At 37.6% G+C, this 27,033-nt stretch overlaps 1 protein-coding gene, 1 long non-coding RNA gene and 1 pseudogene across 14 annotated transcripts in view; 1 reads left to right on the forward strand and 2 right to left on the reverse strand.

Annotated features, from left to right (window-relative positions):
* Nucleotides 1-898: 898 nt before the first annotated feature.
* LOC147997939 (uncharacterized) lies at nt 899-13,379 on the reverse strand. 2 transcript variants are annotated; one of them, XR_015647399.1, is made up of 4 exons: nt 10,194-10,293; nt 9,506-9,594; nt 8,186-8,319; nt 899-1,762 (listed from the first exon to the last, which is right to left on the reverse strand). It is a non-coding gene; the product is annotated as an uncharacterized LOC147997939 (long non-coding RNA). The 2 variants fall into 2 exon arrangements; XR_015647398.1 differs by lacking the exons at nt 899-1,762; nt 8,186-8,319 and adding an exon at nt 11,542-13,379 and having other exon boundaries at nt 9,064-9,594; nt 10,194-10,291.
* A 3,500-nt stretch (nt 13,380-16,879) lies between these two features.
* Nucleotides 16,880-17,675, forward strand: LOC147997940 (ubiquitin-conjugating enzyme E2 Q2 pseudogene; annotated as a pseudogene). Its single transcript, XR_015647397.1, has one exon. The product of XR_015647397.1 is annotated as a ubiquitin-conjugating enzyme E2 Q2 pseudogene (transcript).
* Nucleotides 17,676-19,393: 1,718 nt separating this feature from the next.
* Uty (ubiquitously transcribed tetratricopeptide repeat containing, Y-linked) overlaps nt 19,394-27,033 on the reverse strand; it is a 158,530-nt gene continuing 150,890 nt past the window's right edge. For 8 of the 11 annotated variants that reach the window (NM_001419831.1, NM_001419832.1, XM_087601277.1 and 5 more), the window contains 3 exon segments: nt 19,394-22,565; nt 23,612-23,782; nt 26,626-26,752. In NM_001419831.1, the coding sequence (NP_001406760.1) occupies nt 22,539-22,565; nt 23,612-23,782; nt 26,626-26,752 (325 nt within the window). In that variant the 3' untranslated portion in view covers nt 19,394-22,538. 11 annotated transcript variants of the gene reach the window in all.

Consider the following 27,033-nt stretch of genomic DNA (forward strand, 5'->3'; position numbering starts at 1 on the left):
AGAGGTGAAGAGGTAGATGGATATAGTGAAGAACTCTGCAAGGGGGGATCGAGAGTAGGGTGTTTATAAATAAAATAATAATAAAGTTAAAAAATTAGCTTATTTACATCCTAAACACTGTCCCCTCCCAGTCTCCCCTTTACAGCATCCCTCTCCCATTATTCCCTCCCCTTTTCCTCTGAGAGGGTGGTACACCATCCCCCTTATCCCATCAAGTCTCTGAAGGGTTAGGCACATCTTGTCCCACAAGACAGCCTTGTTGTGGGGACACACATAGAGACTGAGCTGTTTGACTGCTACATATGTACTGGGGCCTCAGTCCAGCCCACATATGCTCTTTGGTGGCTCTGAGAGCTTCCAGTTGTCATTTCTTTCTAATGCATCTGTTTTCTGCAGATGATTGTCTGTGGAATAAAGTAGTACAATAGCATTATTTATTAATATTGGCTTGGTTTCATTCTAATTCCATTTTTAATAAACTTGGTTTATGAATATTTATAATATCCTACATTAGAGATCTCTGGAGTCGCAGAATTTATAGAATGAATGGGTGGCAACATTGGAATGATTTATACGTTGTAGTCTAGCTAATCTAACACTGGTCAGATGTGAATTAGAGTGCAGATAACCAGTATTTGTTCAGTCCCATAATGCTGGATGTCTCATCTGTCTCTTCTGTATATGATGAAATCCTGAAGAAGTGGATTCCAATGCCAGTGACGGAATGAAAGTGCTATCAAGGTGAGGGCAAACAGAAAAAAGCAAAAGTTTTCTTCATGTTCTTATATAGACTCCCAGCAGAAGATTTGGCCCACATTAAAGGAGTGTTTGTCTTCCCACCGCAAGATCTGAATTCAACCCATGTGTTTTTCCCATCATAAGATTCAAATCTAAAGCCTTTGTTTTTCCTCCTTAAAGGTCTGAACTAGAAGTGGATTTGCCCACTTTAACCCAAGCAGGTATGTCTTCAGGTTCATGTGTGTGTGTGTGTGTGTGTGTGTGTGTGTGTGTGTGTGTGTGTGTGTGTATGCTATTACAGCCAAATTCCTGTAAATAATCCCCATAAAACTAATTGCTTCACTAAGCTGTAATTTTACTGTATTCATTCTTTTGTGTTGTGGGTTCAGTGTATGCATATATCCTAAACAGGGCTCCAACTGAATTAAAGATGAGTTGAGAATATGGATAGCAAAGCATGCATTTGAAGCTGAGCAACTTTAGGAAATGTGCAGAGAAAATTTTGATACAAAATTATCATTTTCTCTATCTTATAGTGTTCCCTTGTTCTACAACTGTAGTTGCATAGATCATGTTCTGGGTAGTACCACATACAACTAAGGCTGAGCCATTGGAATTAGGAATGTGTATCGGAGCAATCCTAAGATGGTAGTCTTTATCTATGTGGTATAGCTTCCACGCCTGCTTGATGAGTGAAGTCTGTTGTAGGGAGCGGCTAAAGATGGTGCTGACATCCAGTGGTCCAGTGGTCCAGTGGTCGTGGTCGTTGGTGATAAACACCTGCAATGCGCATGTGTTTGCATTTCTCAGTTATCAGACTGGAGTGATATTCATGCTAATGAGGTATTTCATGCTCCACCAATCCCTAGAGGACAAGTTTACAGCCACAGCCTGTCTTGTACTTAAGGCGCCTTTGTTCTCCAGGGTCCCCTGTATTAAAAATGAGGTGTTCCTGCAATAAAAGCTGTTGAGAAGAATCCAACGGTGTTGCGTCTTCCTTGCTGGTCGAGGTGGGTGCTTCAGTCTGCCAAAGGAATATGGAAATATCCTCAAAACAGTTAAAGAGCTTTTGGAATTACCATAGGAAGGGTTGAGATTGTCAGCAAGCAGAAGCCAAGGTTACCTGATCACTACTGTGTACAGTTAGAAATGCATCTGTGGCCAAGATGGCAGCCAAGCCAGAGTTATTTGTGTAAAGGAGGAATTACAACAATAAAGGAAGGTGCAGTAGCATCCTCCATGTTAGCCTCTGATTTGGCAAGTAAATTAGACAAGCAAGAGGATGAAAGGTGGTTAAAGCAGAAAATGCTTCTCAACTTTGAAGTTGATAGAAAAAGAGGGCAAATCTGTGACTCAGCATATAGATAGGACCCTTTAAAATGGTACAGTACAGGAAACTATGTTAGTCACTGAATGTTTAGTACTTGAGCTGCTGGAACTGGGGGAAGACCTCTAAACAAGAAAATGGAGAACCTATCTCAACCTGGCTTGTGAGGCTGTGGAGTATGGGAGCAGATGTGGAGACAGAAAGACTAGGTAATGTAACTTCCCATTCCTCCAAAAGGCTTCAAAACCTAAGCTGACAGGAGGGAAATCACTTCCTCCCTGATCAGCCATTAGTAACACTTGGTTATTTGCATCTGAACTCCCCATAAATGTTTGGGTATGAAAAATAATAGAGGGAGATAGATGCTATTAAAGGCCTTAGGAACAAGTGAAGCCATATTTAAAGCCCAGATCACTAGGCCAGATAAAACCATGTTCAAATAGGAGTTAAAAAAAGTTTATTAATTCAGCAGGATCCTCAAGGCTGGTATGGAACTTTAGTACTGTGATGGTTTGTATATGCTTGGCCCAGGGAGTGGCACTATTAGCAGGTGTGGCCTTGTTGGAGTGGGTGTGTCACTGTGGGTGTGGGCTTAAGACCCTCATTCTAGCTGCCTGGGAGCCAGTCTTCTCTTAGAGGCCTGCAGATGAAGATGTAGAACTCAGGTCCTCCTGCACCATGACTGCCTGGATGCTGCCATGTTCCACTTTGATGATAATGGACTGAACCTCTCAATCTGTAAGCCAGCCGCAATTAAATGTCGTCCTTTATAAGAGTTGCCCTAAACCAGAGAAAGGACTGGAAGAGCTTGAAGGGGCTCGAGACCCCATATGTACAACAATGCCAAGCAACCAGAGCTTCCAGGGACTAAGCCACTACCTAAATACTATACATGGACTGACCCTGGACTCTGACCTCATAGGTAGCAATGAATATCCTAGTAAGAGCACCAGTGGAAGGGGAAGCCCTGGGTCCTGCCAAGACTGAACCCCCAGTGAACTAGACTGGTGGGGGGAGGGCGGCAATGGGGGGAGGATGGGGAGGGGAACCCCCATAGAGAAGGGGAGGGGGGAGGGAGATGTTTGCCTGGAAACCGGGAAAGGGAATAACAATAGAAATGTAAATAAGAAACACTCAAGTTAATAAAGATGAAAAAAAAAATAAGAGTTGCCTTAGTCTTGGTGCTAGGAATGGAAATGATTTATCAAGCTAGGAATTTCCCCAAGAACAGGTATATTGAATAAGGGAGCAACAGGTAAATGCCGGGCCTCTCTGACCTAAAGCCAGAAGGTTCAGCAGGGAAGAACAGGATCACTTTCCCCTTTGGCCCTAGGTCTCTGAGTTGAAGTCAAGCTTACTTATTTCATCAGATATGGAGAAATATAGGGAAGCTCCATGGAAGAGTTCCAGAATTTTTAAAGTAATGGTACATAGACAATGAATAAAAATTATGGAGAAGTAATTAATTATATGTCCCCAACCTTGACCTGTAGAGAAAACAATAGAAATAAATTTAGCCTTTCTAAGCTGTATTAGACCTCACTTCTGTTTTACTTTATTATCTCCCTCCCTAGTTGTGAGATTCTGGTATCACTCTGTACTTTCAAAGTGCTTTACAAAGGTTATTTTTATAATTCCACTATTCATTTTGAGATGGTGGCTCCAGATGTTGTCTTGCCTTGCAACCTGTAAGAGGTATTGTTATATAGTTGGCAGGATGCTAACCTCTGAGTTAAAGATTTGAAAATCCACTGAAGAGATGTAAAAGTGTATCTAAATAAACAAGGATGGGAGATCTGCACAAGGTGCAAGAGACAGACACAATTGTAAAACTCTTGGCATTATTATAGTCTGACAATGCTGTTGAAAAAATTCCTACATTAATCTCTATCTGTAAAAATAAAGGAGACATTTGGGGTCCCTTGGGATGTTGGCATTTTTTCACAGCCCATCTTGCTCATGCAAGGATAACTCATCTTCTGGATAACTTGATGAAGAGTGTTACATGATATTGGTACAGAAAACCTCAAAAGGCTTTTAAGCAGACTAACATCTTTATAGGACAGGGTAAACCATCTGTCTGCCATATGATCTCAATGTCTTTTCCTCCTAAAAGTCATTCAGAAATCAGATGACTACAGATAAACGATATGGTATAAGCAATCTGAGCAAACTATTTCATTTTCATCCATGGAAAGGGACCAGAACCTTGGTGTACAATACTAGAGCAACAACTATTACTAGAATAAAGCATTGTAATAGGCAGAATTCATACTTTGTTCTACCTCGGTGCCTGGAAAAACAGTTACATGAATAAAGGGCTGAATTGAAGGCCTCCTGGCAAACTTTTTTTCTGATGTGGTAGAGTTAAGTTCTATAAGGGTCAAATGCATACTTACAGCAATGAGTAGAGGAATTTGCAAGCCCCATCACCAATAGGATTAGTGTATGTAAAGCCACTGAGCACTCAATAGCAAATGAACCAGATATAGTACTGGAAAGGATATCACCAATCCCTATAGATGCCTGATCCACATATAGTATGAAGTAGGCACACCAACTAAGAGTTGGTAGTAGAATACAAATGAGTACAAATATCATGAGACTATAAAGAAAAAAATAGAAAATGAGGTGAGTTAAGAATAAGATGACTAGTAATAAGTGATAAGAGTTGTACTGTGACAATCTATACAGACATTTTGGCTATACTTAGAGGCCTTACTTTATAGATGGTCCAGTGGAAAACACTGGTTGGTGCTGGATTGGCCACTATGGAGCAACAAATGTAGAAACAAATGTATAACAAAGAGTTCAACAGAAATCTAAATCCATTGTAGTTTTCCATATGGCAGCCTGCATCCATTAAGCCCTCACAGAAATCAGGAAACGAATACTTTTACTAAGGTACAGGCCATTTTCTCCCCTGAGGTATCCTTTAAAGCTACCCACTAGATTCACATAAAATCTGGAGAGCCAAAATATGTTGAAAGTAGCCAAGGCTGTTGTCATTCCTGTGAAATACAATGATATTTTTGCATTCTGTCCAAAAGTGAGGTCTGTTCCTAATTACAGTCTTAAAAAATAGATAATACATGAACATAAGTCAACCTCTCCCATGAGAGATTAGCAGGACTTCTCTTGCCTGTGAGTGGAAGATGCAAAAATGACCTACCCTGTTTGGATACTGCCACAGGTCTCATACAGGCATTTGTACGCAAGTAAGCCACAGGTGAAGCCATTTAGGGTCTTACCCAATAAAATGCTGTATGTGGACATCCACAAAGAATCAATACTGACAGTACCTTTGATTAACACTGATGTGAAGAACTGGGATGGAAAATAACAAGGTATTTCTACCTACCTTTATAACCTTACTGGGTCTGGGTTAATTTGAAAGGAAAAATATGTTGTTTAAACAACAGCTAAAAAACTTAAATCACTCTATACTCCAGTGACACAGGGCCTGAATGGAGAGCAAGCCTGAGACTGCCTACACTGGCCTGGGCAGGCAGACCATATCTGAGGTGACTCCTGCCCATTGCCACATGATGTTCCTGAGACCACTATTGAGATGATGACTCAAAACATACAAAGGTCCCAAGATACCACCACTAAGATGAACAAGAAAAATGGTAGAGAAATGGAAGAGAAAGGAACAGAAGAATGTATGCACAATGAACAGAGGCAGAAATGGATATTTTAGGGTTGTAAGCACAGTTGAGCAGGGTTTCCAGATGTGTCAACATCAAGGGCTTGAGAACAGGAAAGCTGGCTGTAGCATTGGATAAGCTAGCTGGGGCAGTGCTGGAAAGTACAGGAGACATGGCAGACTGACCAACTCAGCTATCACTCAGGTCCAGATCCAGGCCTACAGTTGGCCCATGATCTACCCCATCAATGAAGTGCTAGAGCATGAAAACTGACTGGTCCTACTCATTCAAAACTGCTGGATCTCCATGACACAGGGAAAACAGGATATGCTAAAGGAGTCCTGGTAAAGATACCTATTGATAGTGTAACAGAAGCCAAGAGGTCTTAAACCAGACCAATGACTCATTACAATGAGCATTTGCCAGCAAAGTAGTATGGACAAAAGGGTATATACTTTGTAACATACTGTAATACATTATAATTTCCACAGAGATTTTTATTTCTTTAGAGGAGCAGGTTGCAAAGGCAGGTATGAAGGGACAGAGAGAAAAGTAGGACTGGGGAGCATGATGTGAAAATCACAAAGAACCAATAAAAGTTAAATATTTAAAAAAAGATTTTAAGAAGGGATAATAACAAATTTAAATCCAAAAGACACTATCCATGAATGTGAAAGAACCCTCCCATAGATCATAAAGTTAATGAATAAAATTTCCAATTTTTTTTTTCGGAGCTGGGGACCGAACCCAGGGCCTTGTGCTTGCTAGGCAAGCACTCTACCACTGAGCTAAATCCCCAACCCCAAAAATCCCAATGTTAAAGGTGGAATATCTCCTTCATGATTGTTGCCAGAGTCCCCTGAGGCCTCCTACTGGTTGTATGCCAGAACTAGGTGATAAGACCCTATTGCTGAAGGTATCACATAATTTGACTGAAGAACATGGATAAGTTAAGCTGGAACTAAACTGGAAATGCCCATCCTGCCAACTAGTTTTCATTGAACCAGGGAGACTATTTAGGCTGCTGGTGAAGAATTGTCACCAACATTGTTGCTCAGGGAGAGAACCTACATGTGAAAAGACTGACATGCTAGGCAAAGATGTGCATGTGTATGCAATAATGACTGTCTTTCAATTAAATTTAAGGCTTGTTCCAAAAAAGGGACCTCACATCTAAAGCATCAAAATTCTGTGGAGGTTGTTGATCCCAATATGTAGATGCAACTCTCCTCTCTCTCTCTCTCTCTCTCTCTCTCTCTCTCTCTCTCTCTCTCTCTCTCTCTCTCAACTATATGGTCAGGAGATACCTTCAAACTTTTTTCTATATAGGTGTTCTTGCATCATTAGATGATTGTTGTTATCCTCAACAACTAATCACAGATAAAACTCTTGAGAACAAATGATTGTTATGGTTGCATGTTAGCCTAATCCTTCATTTGTAGGTGAACATGTATAGTCACCCCTCTGAGCCTCTGAGCTCATTGAAGAAGAAATCGAAAAAACTGTTAAGTCAGAGGAAACAGTGCAATATTATGTAAAAGTTTCTTCTAAGGTTAAAACATCCCATCTCCCAGTGAAACTCCTTAAGACAACAATTCAACACAACAACTCAAAACAGCTTTAGAAAGTCCCCAAAATGGACCAGATTCATTAGGACCCTTCTTTCCAAGAATAAGTAAGAGAGTCAAACTTACACACAACAAGCTAAAAAACACACATACGACATACAATCTCTCTGTCTGTCTCTCTCTTATACACACATGCATGCACTCACGCACACACACATGTGCACGCATGCACACAAGCACGCACTGAAAGAGTCACATAGAAAAGATATTTTCTAACCTGTTGAGTTGCCTGCAGGCTGTGCAATGTGCTACAGATCCCAAGTTTTTGAGCTGCACACACTTTTGGGTGGCTTACATGATTTATGATTTACAGATTTATGCTCCTGAAGGATATAGCTCATCTTGGTTCATTAAGTTGGAATTTCTTAGTAGTTGTATTTTGTTGAGGGCTGAGGTATATAGATACACAAGTAACATCCACATCTAGAGAATGTAAATAGAGTGAGATCCCTCCAGGACCAGGATCTTTATATGGAAGATGAATAGGATGATTTTTAAGGGCCCACTGTGGTGCATGACTCCAACAAACAGACCAGCATTTTCCAGTCACATAGGAGTGATATACATATAAAATCAGAGTTTATGATAACATCTACGAAGGAGTTCAAAATTCCAACACTGTAAAGGGCAAGCAGACAAAAACCCCTGGCTTTAACCAAAAACTTATTTGCAATTCATATCTGCTGGAAAGGAAAAATCAGTTTTTGGCAGTGTATTATCATTGGGTTCATTATCATTATCATTATCAACAACACTCCATGTTAGACCCTATGCCTTCCTTGAGTAGATAGAAAACACAAAACAGCCTCCATGGTTTTTGTACACAAATTTTGTCTTGTTACCTCTTTTTTAGTCACCAAGGACAGGGAGATTCAGGTGGCCATCATTCTCTGTTCATGTTCCTCTATAATTCCATATTTGCAAGGGAGTTCTATGGTAAGTGAGTCCCCTGGGTAGGAATGCAGAGATCATCATCCTGCTTTGGAGAAGCAAAGAGCTGGGATAAAACATTTTTCCTTCCTGTGTGGGAGGATGTGAAAACAGTATTTAAGAAAGGACACTATCCCCATCCTTCCTACATAAAGACTATCTCTTCTCCGGGCCAGATGTTTCAAACAGCTCCTGACACCTCATGCTCCTAAGAACTGGGGAAAGGGAATTATCTTTCCACTGTAACAGTCTTTAGTATGAAAACTGAAGTGTCACTGCTCATATCAAGTCCTACTCGAATTCCAGCTGAGGTATGAGGTGGAGGGTTGCTGGACGTTATTGTAAATACTGGAGACAGCATCTCTGTTTAGTGGATGGGACATCGTACACAAAAACATTGAGGGACATGTGGGACACCCAATGTAATATCCACCCACTGGAGCTGAAGCTTGTTGGAAAACAAACCCACTCACTGGCGGAAGGTGCTTCTAGAAAGACCTTCTGCAACTTTCTAGAAAGATCTCTCCTTCAATACTTCCCCAAGGCAAAGCTAGGTTTTGGGCCCTGATGTGTCTCTCCACACATCTGCAGCATGACGATCTCAGATGGAATTAACACAGGAAGGGACCTGTATTAAAGAGATTTGGGGGAAGGAGTAGGTACCCATCTTGCCAGTGGTGACATTACATGGCAATTACCTCAGACAAAATGGATTTGTACTAATACTCCTATGGTTAGGGCACTGTCACCTTGTACTGGCTGAGATGCAAGCCCTAAACTCTCTTTATCTGGGAGTTAAGGAAATCATTTAATGCAATTCTTATAGCACTGGGGAAATGACCAATGTGAAGGGGTTACCCTTATAAAATACATTTTATCTGTGTTCCTATTTTACCAACAACTTGATGTTCAACTGGATGCAGGTAAAGCTAGGCCAACACAATGGCCAAGGAATTCACTGGGGTAAACGAATGATAAGGAATGGACTACTGTTCAACAGTATCTAAGCAGGCCTTAGGGATCTCTGTTACTTAGTACCAAGCAGTGGAAACAGGCCCCATGTTTGTGAGGAATGTGGGCAATTCAATGTATCCATCTCCTGTTCAACCCTTATCCTCCAAGTCCTTAGTCTGGTCAGAGACTCTGGCTGAAGAGAATTTAGCTCCAGGGGCTTGGATATTACTTCTGTGATTATCCACACTCCACAAATAATCAACAGGAAGCTAGATGACCTTTGCCAGTATTTATCTCAGTCAATTCCAGTTTACACGATGAGCATCTTCATTAATGGTCTACAGTCAGAAATGCTCTGCTTTTTATCCTGTAGAAAAAAATGAGAATCAAGGTGAATATTCACCATCTTTGCTTCCTAAATACTTCCCAGTTCTTTGTGGATGTTGCCCTAGCTCTGGTGATTTTCAAAATTCTACAGCACCTGGGTTCAGACATCTATACTCACAGACGAGATATGCATCTACATATGAACACACACACTGGGACATGTGGAAGTGGCCCTAGGTCCTTTAAAAGGTTTTCTTTTTATGATGCCTTCTGTTTTCCTGACTACCTCATATTCTCTCCCTGTATATCCAAGGTATTTATTTAAACAGGTTCTCTAGGCCTGGATTAGTAGAAATTCCTAGAGAACAGGTGGGAGGATATCAAAGAGGATCACACAGAGAACCATGCTGATTTGAGATGGAAAATCGTGTAGTTGAAGGCAAGAACCTGGGTGAACCATTCTGATCTAGGATTCTCAACAGGAATGAATGTATTTAATCCACCACAGAGTGGGGGGTGCAATTATCACCTCTAGAGGTATGTAAAGTCTACTAATACAACTTTCTCTCACATGTAAATGTTCCTGGCCATGTCTCATTCTTCACTGAGGCCCCAGATAAACACCATTTCAGAGTATACCTGTCTATTCACCTGGCACAGTCCTAATTCTCTCTTCATGAGTGGTCTTCCTTAGGGTAGTAGTAAAGAGGATTTGGCCACAAGTCATCCATGATTATCTGTGATTGGAAGGAGGGCAGAAGATAAAAATCCCATTCCCAGGAGTAATCCACCCAGGCCCTAGAAGATAATGAATGGTCAGAGAAAGCCAACCTCAGCAATCCTGAACCAGGATTTTGGAGCCAGGGAATTTGTGTGCACACAGCCAGTTGAAGAAAGTGAATCTGATTCTTTGTATCCTGAGGAAAAGGATTATGGAATAAAACAGGGTTCACCACATCCCCTACCACAAGATACAAAGAGTCAAATTCGAGTACAATAGAGTGGATTGGACAGGCTGAGCATGATTATGCCAACTGCATGCAAGACACTACCAGACTCACTTTCTTCAGTGAACCAGATCAGTCTGGTGATCGAAACCCTCACCTAGTCCCTGGGTTCTGGTCCTGTACCACTTCTCCAGGTGTCCTTAAGCTTCTGCCTGTGACCCTGAAGAGGTCACGACTTCTTTCAGAGAGTGAGTAGAACGGAGGAAATCCAAACACCAACATAACCCATTCCCCAATGTCATTTCTCCCTGAAACATACAGGTTGGCAAATACTTGGGAGTGCCATTGTAGTTTACTATTACTGATATACTTTTACTCATTGGTCAGATGAACACATATGTGATCTACTGAATGGCTGTCCTTGTAAAGCATGCAGCTGTTGATGATGTCATTTGGTCATTAGGTCTGCTTCTTGCACACCTTTCTACCAAGAAAAGAGAGAGAAAATCCTCTCCCTAAGCAGGATTCATATAAACTAATGTATTACTCAGTTGGCAAAGTTAAGAATGAATCATCTCTCAAGTCATGCACAGAACTATAAGCAAAATGATTCCATTGGAAGTTAAGCTTTGAGGATTATAACAAAGTGAAGGAGTGCTGGTGAATGGTATATTATTTAATAAAATAGGAGCAGAATAGGCTTCTCTCACAGCTACAGAAAAAACAACAATATTTATGAAATAGAACGGAGAACTAATTCTGGCACTAAAGGATTATTTTTATTAAGTTATTTTGTTTCCACAGACATTCTTCAATGCCTGACACATTAACTGGGAGCCCAAAATCACAGTCTATGTATCAAGGAAACGAACTATAGACATAATCCACAAAGGAATAGTGAGTGAGTGTCTTAAGGTCAAGTGGGAGGGAATGTTGCTTAAGTTGGGTATAGAAGTTCAATAATTGCTGCTCTTCCTTCAATTGCTACACCTTGAACCCATAAAAGCAAGATTAGGATGGATGATCGTTCCCACACGTACCCTTTTTCTGTCAATCAGGAAAAATGTTAATGGCTTAAAAGGATAAAGGACTTGCTTGTTTTCTTGATTGGAAATTGAAATATATTCTGAAAATGAAACAAAGAAATTGATAATAATCAATTTTAGTCTTTACGTATATTATAGCAGGGCAAGTGTGTTTGTAGACTTAACTCTTCAATCATTGATACAACCCATGGGTGTTCATTACTTACCATTTCAGTGATTTTTTTCAAAAAGATGGGCATATTTAGGTATTAAGATATTATCATTATAGTGTCATGAATATGTATATAGTTTGGGCATTTCCTGATGAAAAATTTTAATTCTTATTCTTCTTATATGGCTCATGCTAGTAAAGTTTCACATTGTTATTTTGAAGAGGTCAAGGCCATTTTGGAGGTACATGAAGATACACAGCTTATAAAACAATAGATACAAATGTACATTTGACTCACAGATTTCATAGTATGGGACATAATATGAAACTAGTTGATAAAGCATATCCTGATGACATCTATGGTGACAGGGCTGTATGCTTAGTAATGCTACTTTACTACTGAGGATGGATGGAGTGAAAAGAAAAAAAAAGGATATTGGGCATGAAATGCTCTGCAATATGTTCTGGCAACGCTGTCACCAAACTTTTAATGAAAGTCAACAATTGTCAAGTCTCTTGATGATGACTGGTAGTACTGTAAAGAATATTATGGCAAACATGGGCGGAAACAAGTATTCAAATTAAGTCACCTATAATAAAATTCACCCAAATGAGGAGTTTCAGAATCATTTCTCTTATGTCAACTTTCAGCATCAAATCTTAAGCCTCAGATTCTGTGAGTCGAAATCTATGTTGAGAACCATGAAAAAGTAAGTGAAATAAATAGCTGTGTGGAAATGCTGAGCAAGCATTACACTGAACATAGAAGAGGGGGTTTTATTTGTATATTCTTTTTGTAGCTCTGGCAAACATCATTAACAAAAGCAACTTATTTCATGCTACTAATCCACAATCTTATATATATGTAGGATTACAGTGCAAGAGCTGTAAGTAGAAACACTGGATGAACCCTACTTGCTGGTTCATCCACGGGCACATTCTTAGGTAGCTTTCTTACATAGCCTTGGCTGTTCTGTATCTATTTGAAAACAAGAAAACCCACTGATGTGGTCAACCACACAATCAAGACTCTAGCCCTTATTAAGTTGCCAGTTGAAGCAAACTAGAACAATTCTTCTGTACCAAATCCTGTGGTGATATACTGTAGTTTATTTGTAACTTCAAAGGAACTCCTGCAACTTTGTAGCTGTTCATGTACTTCCCAGTCAACACTAGAGACTGGAAAGATATTTTCTGGAAATTGTGAAGCTTTCCTGATGGGGATGCCCAAAAGTGAAAATTTAACTACATTTATGTATTTTCCTTAAATGAGTGTATGCAGTGCTTACTTTTAGAGGACTGTAAAACTATACCCTGGTCTTCACCAAAGTTGGCCTGGAGATCACTTGCTGCCCCGTAACCTCTATGGATTTCTACTGAAGCATACCACACACAAAGACTAGTTATGGGAGGTGACCCTGTGCCACAGTTCTGTGTACCTAGAGAGAGAGCTGGATTCTCAGAAGTGCAGACAATCCTGAGAGTACAGGTGAGACCACCACTTTTACTCACATTCCTGGCTCAAAAGGAACCCACCTGGAGCAGTTAGGACACAGGAACCAAGGAGCAGTCTGGAACAGGATCCTTCCAGTTTCTGCCTGCACCCAGGGCTGACCCTGTGACACAGCTCTCTGTACCCAAATCCCTTGGGAAGAAAGCAGGTCTCCAGGAGTGCTGATACATAGGCTTCAAAGGTCAAGACACTGTCAGAGACAGCAAGACCAGGTAACTCCATTGATAGCAGATGAGGCAAGCACAGGAACCTAATTAACAGAAACCAAGGCTACTTGGCATCATCTCCCACCACAGCAACTACTGGATATCTAAACATAATGGAAAAGCAAGATTTTGATATAAAATCACAACTCATGATGATGACAGAGGTCTTCAAGAAGGACATAAATAACTCCCTTAAAGAAATACAGGACAACAAGTAGAATACACGCAAACAAGTAGAAGCCCTTAATGAAGAAACACAAAAATACACACAAGGGATAGAAGACAGAATCTCAGGAGCAGAAGACACCATAGAAAACAATGACACAACAGTTAAAAAAAATGCAAAAGCTCAGATTACCCAAGATAAAATCCACAGACCACATGAAGCTCAGTAAGAAGGATGACCAAAGTGTGGATGCTTCAGTCCTTCTTAGAAGGGGGAACAAAAATATCCATAGGAAGAACTATGGAGACAAAGTGTGGAGCAGAGACTGAAGGAAAGGCCATCCAGAGACTGTCCACCTGGGGAATCCAGCTCATATATATATACAACCACCAAACCCAGACATATTCTGATGCTAAGAAGTGCATGCTGACAGGAACCTGATATAGCTGTTTCCTGAGAGGCTCTGCCAGAGCCTGACAAATACAGAGGGGAATGCTAGCAGCAAACCACTGAACTGAGAATGGGCCCCATTGGAGCACTTAGAGAAAGGATTGAAGGAATTGAAGGGGATTGCAACCCCGTAAGAACAATATCAACCAACCAGAGCTCCCAGGGACTAAAAACCATAACTGAAAGACTATACATGAGCAGACTCAGGGATGTATATGCATATGTAGCAGAGGATGGCCTTATTGGGTACCAATGGGAGGAGAAGCCCTTGGCCAAGGCTCAATGCTCTGGTGTTGGGGAATATCAGGGAGGGGAGGCAGGAAGGGGTGTGTGGGTTGTGTGTGGGTTCTCATAGAAGAAGGGGGAGGGGATATGGGATAGCAGGTGTTCTCTCAGATAATAAGAATCAGAATTCCTTCTCATGCAAGGCCCTTGAGTTCATTGTGAAAGTCTAGTTTCAAAGATGCCTCAGTCACTCAATACACTTCATGCATGAATTCATTTATTTCACCATCTCAAAATATTAAGTGATTAAAATGAAAAGATGTGACATCCTTCTCTAGGATATTACTGGATGAGTTTACCTCTTCTTCCTCTTCAGATGTACTTCATAATGCTCCAGATCTAGCCATGGTGGCATATCTAAAGTAAAGTAAACCCTAAAAATCTCACTTAGCACAAAAATTAACTAAAATGGATCCATGACCTAAACACTGAAACCTAAAATACTAAAATGGCTAAAGAAAATACAGGCAGAACTACATGATATAGAACTTCCTAAATTGAACTTCCATTTGTCCAGGAATTAAGGCAAACAAATGAAAATGAGTCTTCATGAAATTACAAAACTTCTGCACAGGTAGAGAAATAATAAATAAGGTGAAGAGGACAACTACAAAGGCTTAACATCCAAATATATAGGGATTAAAAAAATGAATAACCCATTAAAGAAATGGGTCTAGAACCTTATTGGAGAATTCTTGAAAGAAAAAAAATATTTAAGAATATCTAGAGGGATGGGGAGATGGCACAGAGGTTAAGAGCAGTGGCTGCTCTTCTAGAGGCCCTAGCAATTCCTAGCAACCATCTATGAGATCTGGTGCTCTCTGCTGCCCTGCGGGCATACATGCAGACAGAACACTGTATACATAATAAAATGAATCTTAAAGAAAAAGGAATGAAACTTTAAAAAAAACCCACAAATTCAAAAACGTTTATTGTATCAATGAGGAAAACTCAAATTAAGGCAACTTTGATATTTCCTATTACCCCAGTCAAAATGTTAAAGACCATTGAAAAAACTGACAACAAATTTTGGTAAAATGGAGTGAGTAGGGCTGGAGAGATGGCTTAGCAGGTAAGAGTGCTGACTGCTCTTTCAGAGGTCCTGGGTTCAATACCCGACTACCCATTGGTGGCTCACAGCCCTACTCACTCCATCTGCTGCCCTCTTCTGGTGTGTCTGAAATCAATTACCATGTACTCACATACATAAAATAAATATGTCTTTAGAAGACCACTTAACAAAAATTCTTTTTTTTTTCTTTTTTTTCAGAGCTGGGGACCGAACCCAGGGCCTTGTGCTTGCTAGGCAAGCGCTCTACCAGTGAGCTAAATCCCCAGCCCCAACAAAAATTCTTAATACAGGGCATGAGGAGCTCTTTTCTAAGGTGATGGCTAGGGCCCAAGCATATAATCTATTTTAGTTGCTCTTACTATACCTCAAGAGGTGGAAGCCAAGTTCTTTTTGGTGAAGACACCATGGTGAAATTAACTTAATGTCTCCTTAATGTTCAGGGAACCACAGTGCCACACAAGTTTACAAATGAGGGAAGCAACCAACATATTTACCAATGTACAAAATGTATGAACCACATATCCTCAAGGTACATATCTTGGCAGTAACCTAGAGCTCTGTAATTGGATTTAACACTCATTCAACAAAAGGGAAATTATGCCTGGTACTGGAAATGTAAAGCAATGAAGTCATGGTTGTTACTAAACAAGCATAGCTAGAAATATTTGTTTTCATATCCACTGATAATTATGGTCTTCAGCCTACATCAAGAAAAACCATCTGACATGTTGAGGTAAGAGGAAGAAGAATCTGACAGGCCTATTTAAAGAGGGACAAGATTTCCAATGAAGAAATACTACCAACTGCTTATAGATGCCTTACTCCCAATCACCTATATAAAAACTCACATAACCAAAAGCAAGATCTCACCAGAAATCAGTATACTCATAGACATGTCAACTGAAAAAAAAAAGTGGATTAAGATTTGAAAAGTAATAGCAATAATGTTGACTGAAGAGTTCAATGAAGTTGTGAATAAATGGCAGAATAATGACAGTGAATAAAAGGGTAAATGGGAAAAAATAATCAAACTTAGGACTGAAATAATCAAAATAAAGAGAAAAAACAAATAAGCAAATAAATAAATTAGAAATGAAAGCAAGGAAATTAAAAAAATTATAAGGATATATTTTAAAATTCTCGGACTCTACTGAACGGAAGAACTAAAAGTGCAAGTTGGTTGATATAGCCTACCAAAGTTAAATCAAGACCAAGGAAGGAATTTAAAGAGATTCATAATCCCTAATGAAATAGAAGCACTAACTAAAAACTTTCCAACCAAAAAAGCTGAGAGCCTGAAGGATACAGTATAAAATTCTACTAGGCCCTCCCCGAACCGGGGCGGGGGCAGCCCCCTCCCAGGCGGCGGTGGGGGCGGAGTCGCTGTTGCCCTTTTAAGCGGCGGGGCCACCGCCTCCTGCGGGTGGAGTCGGTTACAAAGGCAGCAGCCGGCCTGGCGCCCGCCCGCCCAGGCCTCGCGCTCCTCGCCATTTTCCAGCCGCGCTCGGACGCGGGTCGCGGCGGCGGGGAGAGGCGGAGCCGCGAGAGCGCGGCCCGGGCGGACCCCGCGGGCGGTACTGGCCGTGAGAGCGGCTCCCGGCCCCGGCTCCGGCTCCCTTTCCTCATCCCTCCTGGAAGAAGAGCCTACTAATGGGAAAAAGTCAGAGGACGAAGGGATTGAAAAAGAAAATTTGGCAATATTGGAGAAAATCAGGAAGACTCAAAGGCAAGACCATTTAAATGGTGCGGTATCTGGGTCAGTACAAGCATCAGATAGACTCATGAAGGAACTCAGGGACGTCTACAGATCACAGAGCTACAAGGCAGGGATCTATTCATTGAAGCTAAAAATTAACAGCTTATATGACTGGCACGTCAAACTACACAAGGTTGACTCTGATAGTCCTTTGCACAGTGATCTTCAGATCTTAAAAGAAAAATTTATCCTTCTTAAAAGAATATATTTTGCTTCTCTTTTAAGGATAATTTCCCATTTGATCCCCGTTTGCTTGAGTGGTGTTACCTGTTCTCTCAGGAGGGTACACGTGTTGGGCGGAGGAGCACTGTGTATGGAACTTCTCACAAAACAGGGCTGGAGCAGTGCCTACTCAATAGAATCTGTCATCATGCAGATCAATGCCACCTTAGTGAAAGGCAAAGCTCGGGTGCAGTTTGGAGCAAATAAGAATCAGTATAATCTAGCACGAGCCCAACAATCCTATAATTCCATTGTACAGATACATGAGAAAAACGGCTGGGACACACCTCCAAAGGAAGATAGCTAACTACATTGGCATATGTCTCGACCACTGTTGCTTTAAAGAAAATCGTTCCAACGTACAAACATAACCTTTTGAGTGCCCGTATAACAGCAGTACCGAAGACATTAGCTAATAGATCACTTAGTGGATAGTCTGTCAACTGACATCCAGTTAGTCTTTTCATTTTGCTCACTTTAGGTATCTGGGCCTTTACTGTATTTTTCCTGATAAGTACACACACTAGCCACTCCCTACCACCTCTTTCTTGAAAAGTCAAATCTTTTAAGCAAGTAAGTCAGCATCAGTTTACTGCAGCTGTGATTTTACAGTAACCTTTCTATATTGAGCCTATGGGGTATGAAGATTTGAAAAATCTTGTTCTTTTAGAGCCAATAAAAGTTTAACTGATGGTCAATACTGGTTTAGAAATTTTAGGTCTTCTAAACCATAGCTTTTTCAGGTCTGTCACTTTATTGGTAAAATTATGACAGGAAGCCTCTTCATTAACTTGTTACATTTTCCATGGTTGTGTGAAGGTTTGAACTAGTCTAAAAGTCCGATTGTATCATGTTAGGTACAGCAAAGCCAGGCAGCCACTTGTGACCGTAATTCCCACTGGAGCAGCAGGGTCTTGTTGAACTGAACCTGCTTCCTATTGGTTCAACATTTCTTGTGAGGAAGAGCCACAGTGTAGAACCAGCAGTTGTAAAGTATGAGGTCATTTACCTTTCCATTTATTAGCGGGGTGTTGCAATTGATGATAAGCTAATAAACGTATGGAATGATTGGCACAAAGACAGACTCTTGGAGCAAAATTACCTAAATTGGAGATCCTTAAATTTTCCTATAGTCATGCAGTGACTTTTACATCAAAAGACTAGTAGGAATTCAGCCTATGTTAATTCTTTTATAAAATGTGACATGAATCAACGTACTTTGCATTTTATTGCCTTACCTGAATCAGTCCTCTTTGGTTGGCAATAGATTTCTTTTTTCTAATAATCCCATGTTTGATTTAAATCTAGCTATTTAAGCACTTTTAAAAAGAAACCCAGAAGCACATTTTCCTGCACAAACCGATACAAAGTTCAATGGTATTTCCTATATATTTGATTTGGGATTTTTTTTTTTAAACTTTGTAAACCACATCTAGGAGACGTGGCAGTTGTACATTTTATGTGTGATTTTAGTTTCCCTTGATTCTGTTGGTAAAGAGGGCAATAAAGATATCTGATATTCTTGGTCACTTGGTTACCTTAAATAAATGATTACCAGTGACTCAGATGACAAGTGACAAGGCAGAATTCATTATGAAGCTCCTTATGCCTAAGGCAAAATCTTGAATATATTATTGAATTCTAATTTCCTAATAGCTAGCAGAATGACAGCTGCACATTTGGCATCCTTGGTTTTTTTTTTTTTTTTGTTTTTTTCATTGCAGATTTATTTGGCAATGTACAGTAAATTTTGTAAACTTGCATCAAATTTATGAATAAAGAACCAAAAATTTAAATTTAAAATTTAATGCAAACACTCCTCAAATTACCCTAGAAAATATAGACTAATCTGTTTTCTGAAGCCATATTACCCTCATAAGCAGACCTGGCAAACACACACACACACACACGCGCGCGCGCGCGCACATACACAGACATACACATAGACACACACACATACAAAATTAGAGGCCACTATTCTTTATGAACATAGATTATAATTCGTAATAAAATACAGACTGAATATAGAAACGGTTGTTTATGTTTATGTAAATTTGTGCAGACACTTGTCTTGAATTTCTGTATAAAGAAATATTTCTCTATAAAACATATACAGCACACAGAGTATGCTATATAGTCTACATATTTTTTATATATTCCATCATACATTCTTGTTTAAAAACAGTCAACTGTACCAATTCTCATAGCAAGAAAAATCTGAACGTTTGATGTCATCTTAGTTATACCAAACATACTTTTCTGTGATGTGTTTAAGAAAATGTTTCAAGGGGCTATAAGATAGCTTACAGGTTAAGAGCACTGACTGTTCTTCCAAAGGTCTTGAGTTCAATCCCCAACAACTACATGGTAGTTTATATCCATCTGTAATGAGATCTGTACCCTTTTCTGGAGTACAGGCATACATGCAGGAAGAATACTGTAAAAAGATAATAATGGATGTACACTTGTATAGGACTGCTTGTAGAGGTCAGAGGTCAACCCTGGTATTCTGCAGGAGCTATCACCTTGTTTGCCAAACGGCCAGATTAGCTATCAAGCAAAGCCCAGAAAATCAGTTCAATGGTTTAAGCAAGAAAAATCTTATTTTCAAACAGACTACAAATCAGCCAATAGAATATAATGATTATTGCATACAAAAATTTGTTATTTGTTCTGATTTGCATTACTTAATTTATTGTTGTCTTAAATTTTTCAAAATTTAAATTTAACTTAGTGGATTTATTTAGACATCAAAAATAAGTTTCTTCTAGACTGATGTTAAAAGTGTGTACCACTACACCTGGTTTTTAATGTAAGTATCAGGGAACTTATTCTCCTATAAATATATATTTAAAGAAAATTTCCAATACAAATTTAAAGTTTTTTTTAGCTTACTGGAGTAAAAAATTTTCAAGTATATCCTTAGATTTTTCTGAATTTCCTTGGTGTCTGCTGTAGTCTCTCTCTTTTTATCTCTAAGTGTTGTTTCATATAATTGCAGTCAATAAAAACTAACTCCTTTTTGAATTCTAAATAAATCCATTAAGCTAAATTTATGCTGATCTTGAAATGACCTAACTTTGAATAATTTAAGATAACAATAAGATTAAGTAATGTAAATCAGAGCAAATAAGAAAAAATTTTGTATATAATACAAAAATCTTTATTTTCTCTTGACTGATTTGCAATTTGTTTAAAAATAAGGATTTTTCTTGCTACAGCCTTTGAACTGGATTTCAGAAAATGAAAGAATTTAGCCACTTAAAACACACAGTATCATTTAATATTTTATACTGTTTACATTTGTATGTGTTGAGTGTAACATTAATTTTGTGGCATAAGTATTAACTCAGGGGATAGCTCACTGGAGTCAGTTTTCTCCTACGTGAACATAGGGTCCAGGGACCAATCTTAATTAAGTTGGCAGGATTTCAAAGCAAGTGCTTTATCTACTAAATCATTTCATCACACGCTTACTACATATCCTTTAACAAAAAATTATAACAATTTCTTTCTTATATAATAGTCACTAACCATGAGTACTTGCAAGTTGTTTAATAATATATATATATTTATGACTCTTTTATTTCTATGATGACATATTTCAAACTATATAGGAAACATCATAATTCAATCAAGCTAGCTTACCACCAAGAAATAAAAATTTGTAATTTGACTTCACTTAGAATGCTTCATCAATTCTTCAATAAAATTCTTAGAAAAACACTTTGGAAAGTACAAATAATAAAATGAGAATGTAAGGCTAATACTTCAAAAATCAGAAGAAAATAGGAATGTTTTTTGTTAAACTGTAAAACTAAGCTTGTAAGTAAAAAAGTAAATTTTTAAATATGAAATAAAGTCTTCATAGACCTTGTTAAGATTTACGAATAACAAATTTTAATGCCTTTGTCTCCCAACAACACATAAGCAGGAACACATGGAATTTTAAAATTATCTAACTTTTAAAAAAGTATATTAATACTCTAAAATAGAGGTTATCATTCCAATTAACTTTTCTATTAAAGCAAAATTCTAAATGATAAGCATTTGTCAAATCTATATGTATCTTATAAAAAACTTAATTTAACTTTTTTTTCTGCCCTTAAAAAATATTTCTGACAGCAACTACTTACTAGTTGTCATTGTATAAGATGCAACCTAATCAGACTAAAAGATACTTATGGTCTTTAAAAATAAGCATACATATTTTGTAAACAAATACCTTCAAAAACTATCAGACATAAAAAAGTTGAAAAATTTGGATTTCCTTGTAGCGTGAAATATTGAGATTTCTACATATAATACATGTGTTTACAGACACATAAAATACATATATTCATTAGTTTTTAAAAAGAACAAAGAGTGGATCTATATAGTCTTCAAAACTCAAACATTGCAAAATCCTTTAAACACTCAACAATTTTAATAAAAGTTTATGTACAATGTTAAGTAGCTCTATTTACACATAGAAAATTTAATTGTGGCATTTAAAATTACACAACTTCTTAATATTTAATGGCAAGGGAATCTAGGAAAAATAACATTCAATCCACAAGTATTTTCAAGCAATATACATATATAAATAGTTTAAGTTTGTGTCAATATTAAAAACAAATAAAAAACCACAAATATGAAATTATTTATATGCAACCTATAATCTTTTTACCTTGGTTGTTAATGTTTTGTGACTTCAAAACAATAGTGACAGAGCATTATAAACATTTTCATATTATTTTGGTTTTAGATAAAAATTGGCAAAAAAAAGTTTTTTAATTTGTTAGTTGTCTTGAAAAGAAGTAGCCAAGTAAGATGCTATTTGATTCTGAAGAAAAAATTTGAAAGGGTAACTTACAAGCATAAAGAAATCAATCCATCAGCCCAGAAATGCAGACATAAAAAGGGTTGTTTTCAAGCCATTAGTCTTTGTGAAAATGGCATTTCTGTGAGATATATACAAATCATGTGGTATTACTATTAATTTTTAATTATGAAATACATTTGGGTCAACTTTGCAAATCTTGGAATAGAAGTAATGCTTTCTGCTTAGTCTCCTGATTTTCTACTCTTGAAAGGTTGCATAGACAGCTTTGAGATAGCAGTCTCATATGAAATAACATTAAGATGAGTAGTATATTTCACGAAGAGTCTTAGTATTTTTGGAACAATGTTAAGATGAAGAAGATAATGAAGGAGCCTACAAATAAAAGAGAATTATATTATTGTTTTGTAACATAAGCCTAATAACACTAATAATACTAACAGCCTGTTTATGCTTCAGTTGGAAAGAAAATCTTAATAGTCAGCTAAATGAGAATTCATACTGAATCCTATTCCCAAGATTCCACTACCAAAATCTGCATTATTTTTCTGTAGTTTTCTACTTAATCAAAAACTTTTGAAGTATTATTTAGTTAATTATTTAACATTCTAAGTGTACAATGAGAAATTTAATAAACATTCTATCATCTGGTTATTGGCATAATTATATAGAAAGATAATCAGTGTTTTTATTCTGTTATTTTAAAAACTCCATGTTGTTCTTTAGTTTCCTCAAGCAAGATGGCTTTCAACAACAAAAATCTAAAAATAAATTTCCAATGTAGAAATAAAGCTCCTAAAATAAAACCTACAATTCATATTGTATTTCTAAAGACATAACTTCTTGAAGTAGGAGTAAATGCTATCTCAAACAATATTTTACTGAAATTAAAAACTGCAATTTTGCACATGGTATATAGACATACATTTAGGCAAAATACCCAAACACAATATAAAACTAAAGAAATCTTAAAAAAAAAAAAACCCAAAAAATAAAAAACCCCAAACACACACACAAACCTGTGCAATTTATCAAACACTGTATGTTGACAAGAACTTCACATTTACTCTGATCCATAAGCCATTTCGATGAAGTTAATAGCAATAGGAAATATTACATTTTAAATAAATACAATTAGATTAAAAATACTACTTTCATGTGGATAATTACTAGAGAAAAATGAATTAACTCTATCAAGTAGGCTCAACAACATGTATAATATTGTAAAAAGCAGATTTTTAAAATTTAACTGTGACAACATTTTCATTTTTAAAAAGTATACATATGCATTTATATACTTAGAATGTCAAGTTAATAAAGTACAATGTTACCTATTGGACCGAAGGAGATTATTGGTATTCAAAATTCAAACTGCCCTTTTAAACCCAGTTAAATATATAGTGACATTTTAAATCACTTACTAATGTAAACTGGTCATAGACTTGAATCAGATCCTCCATTTTGTACTGTTCTAGCACCACAAAATTTTCCAGATTCCCACTTGTTTTTCGTGCACAGTTCTGACAATGTACTATGTATGTCTTTTGAGAATTGCTTTCATTTGTGACAAAAAGCAAATTAAAAACTTCCACCTATTTTGACACAAGAGAAAGGGACAGACAGTTCGAATTTAAACATATAGCTAGAGGAAAATACAAAGAAAAAAATCATTAAATACAATGAGATATCAATAAAAATGGAAATTGTCTTCTCCAATAAAACATTCAGTTTAGGATAATTAACTACTTTGTCTAAATAAGAAAGCTTATATTGACTTCACAAGAATTAGTTAATTTAATTTTTATTTACCCTAAACATCTCTGTATAATCAGATACAACTTATTATTTTCCTTTTATTTTTCTAGTATGAGTCCTAATAACTTATTACTTCATTGTTTGCTTTCATCTTGGCTAATAATGCCAGGAAAAAAAAACAGAACAATTAAATAATATATTTCAATGAATAATTTTTGATCTTTGACATGATAAGAACATTTTAGAAACAGTGAAAAGTTATAGAAGTTCAGATACCATAAAAAATAAGATTATAAAGTTTATGTACTAATACTAGGAAAGATATAGATTCACTTTCTAATGTATAGAAAACCTTAAATGTTTTTGATCCCAAAACAAGCTGCTCTATTGCAAGGAAAGAATAGTACTCTATTTTTTCTTTTTTCTCTGGAACTGAGGAATGAACCCAAGGCCTTGTGCTTGCTAGGTAAGCACTCTACCACTGAGCTAAATTGCCATCAACAGCACTCTTAATTTTAGTTTTTTCATAATATATTTGATTATATTTTCCCATTTTCAGATGCTCCCAACTTCCCTAATCCATAAAACTGCATGTGTTTGCTAATCTTTGTCCCCTTCTCAAAAAACAAATCAAAAACAAAAAAACCCACACAGCTAAACAAAAAAGCAAAATTGAAATAAAAACTAATAAAACCCAAATTGTGCCTTTAATTTCTTACTCAAAAGAAATTACTTTTTATTTTACAGACAGCTTATTTATATTTTCTGTAATTTCCAATCAGCTAATAACAATATTCTAGTATCCTGAGTTTTTTAAAAAAAAATTGAATCATGTATAACTTGTCATCGAGCTTTATCTGATCATATTACCTTACTGACTTTAGTTGTCATAAAAATCATTTTTAAAAAATGTATACGTGTCTGTATGTACACATGCAGGCTGGTCAAAGGACAACTCTTGTCCCCCCTTAGCAAATATGTCTGAAGGTAATTCCAACAACTTGCAAATTAATGACATGTCTGTGTATACTCTCTCTGATTACCAAACACTTCACTTATTTCAGTACCTTGAGTGTATTTTAGATATATCTGCTAATGTTGATAAGAATTTGAAGTCTAACTTCAGCTAGAGATGTATCTCAGAAGTATGCCACTTGGCATATATAAGCCCATTCTACCATAAACATTCTTCCTCTACGTCAAACAAGACACTATTTTCTCTCACTGAAATTACTTGTACCCCTTCTTCATTCTTTGAATGTTCCCAAAGACAAAAACATTTTATAATAATCCACTTTGGCTGGTGAAACTAAACCCTCAAAGAAAGTTGAATGTTCCAAGACCTGTGTACCCTTCTATCTCAAGTAGAAAAACCATTTCTCCTAAGTATTGAAGAAATGGTTTATTCTGCCTAGTTTCACATTCAATCATATATTAGGGCCATAGTGGGTTGTAATTTGTCTTCGAATTAAATGAAAGTTAAAGAAAAATTGAATTCCCAAATTTACTCATGCTGTATATGTAAATGCTATTTCACTTGTGCCACATTTCCAGCCATGTGTTGCTGTTGTTTCTAAAACCTTTCATATGAGTTCAACTGTGGAATTACTCATCTTTCTTCCTATTGGGATAAAAAATTCTAGAATCCTTACCAACCATAAAAAGTACTGTAAAGGGCTGTGATGGTTTGTATATGCTTGGCCCAGGGAGTGGCACTATTAGGACAAGTGGCCTTGTTGGAGTGGGTGTGGGCTTAAGACCCTCATCTTAGCTGCCTGGGAGCCAGTCTTCCACTAGCAGCCTTCAGATGAAGATGTAGAACTCTCGGCTCCTCCTGCACCATGCCTGTCTGGATGCTGCCACGTTCCCACTGTGATGATAATAGACTGAACCTCTGAACCTGTAAGTCAGCCCCAAACGAATGCTGTCCTTTATAAGACTTGAATTGGTCATGGTGTCTGTTCATAGTAGTAAAACCCTAAGACAAGGGCTTAATGACTATCTGTCTAGACTAGCAGTACACTAAATCTATTCTGCTACCATCTGTGTTTTCAGTGTGTACTGATATCTTGAAATTCTGAGATAATTGTCATTTGGCAAGAAGTTATTGCATGTATGCCTATTTAGGAGATAATTCTAGGCCAACATATACTGTAATATTTAGTTTTTAGATAAAAATTTAAAATTATAATATGTGACTTATAAAATGCATGGTATAAAGATATAAATAAATTTAAATTGTAGCCTATTCGTGAAATATGTTCCCCAACAGTGCTGCCTTGTCTAGCTTCATTAAGAGAAGATGCACCTAACCCACAGAGACTTCATGTACCAGGGAGGAGAGAGGTTTGTAACACTGTCCCTCTCCCATCCTCTCAGAGAAGGGTGGTTGGGTGGAGGGACTCTGCTAAAGTGGGGGGGGGGGTGTGAACAAAGGAGAGGGGATGTAAGCAAATCTGTTTAGAATGTAAGTAAATAAGTAATTAAATAAGACTGGGCATTTACAAACAAGAGAAACTGACCCTGATATGCTATTTACCCCATATCCCATTAGATATAAGGTGGAGACAAAAAGTTCTAGGGTTCAAAACCTCTGTAGGCGACATGAGATCATATTTCAAAATCTAGATAAACCAACTCTACAGAATCCAGATCAATTACCATAAGAAAGGGTACTTACCTCACAGATGCTACAGTAAGGAGCTGGTTCATCATTTATCCTTCCGTGCCACAAAACCTCTTTCCCTGCTGCAACAAGAGCTTCTCTCAAAGTTTGACACTGCTTTAGAATCTTGAGGAGACAATATCTACAATGGGGGAATTTTAAAGAGAAATTAAACACTAAATATTAAGAATTCTAGTTTCCCTTGCCTCCTGCACCACGTCCAACCTCTAAGTCCAGCCTAGCCAAACACTCAGGGCTCAGCCCCATCTGTTTAAGTCTGCCTGATGCTACTAAACTTGCATTCTTTCAAATTCTCAATTCTATCCTAGTCTTACATCCAGAGTCCAAGGCCTGGGGAGCTTTGGGTATTTAACCTGGAACTATCTCTAACCCCAAGACCTGAGGCTACAACATATCTTTTTA

This window comes from Rattus norvegicus, chromosome Y, assembly GCF_021556685.1.
Source record: "Rattus norvegicus strain SHRSP/BbbUtx chromosome Y, alternate assembly SHRSP_T2T, whole genome shotgun sequence".
In the NCBI taxonomy this organism is placed as follows: Eukaryota; Metazoa; Chordata; class Mammalia; order Rodentia; family Muridae; genus Rattus; species Rattus norvegicus.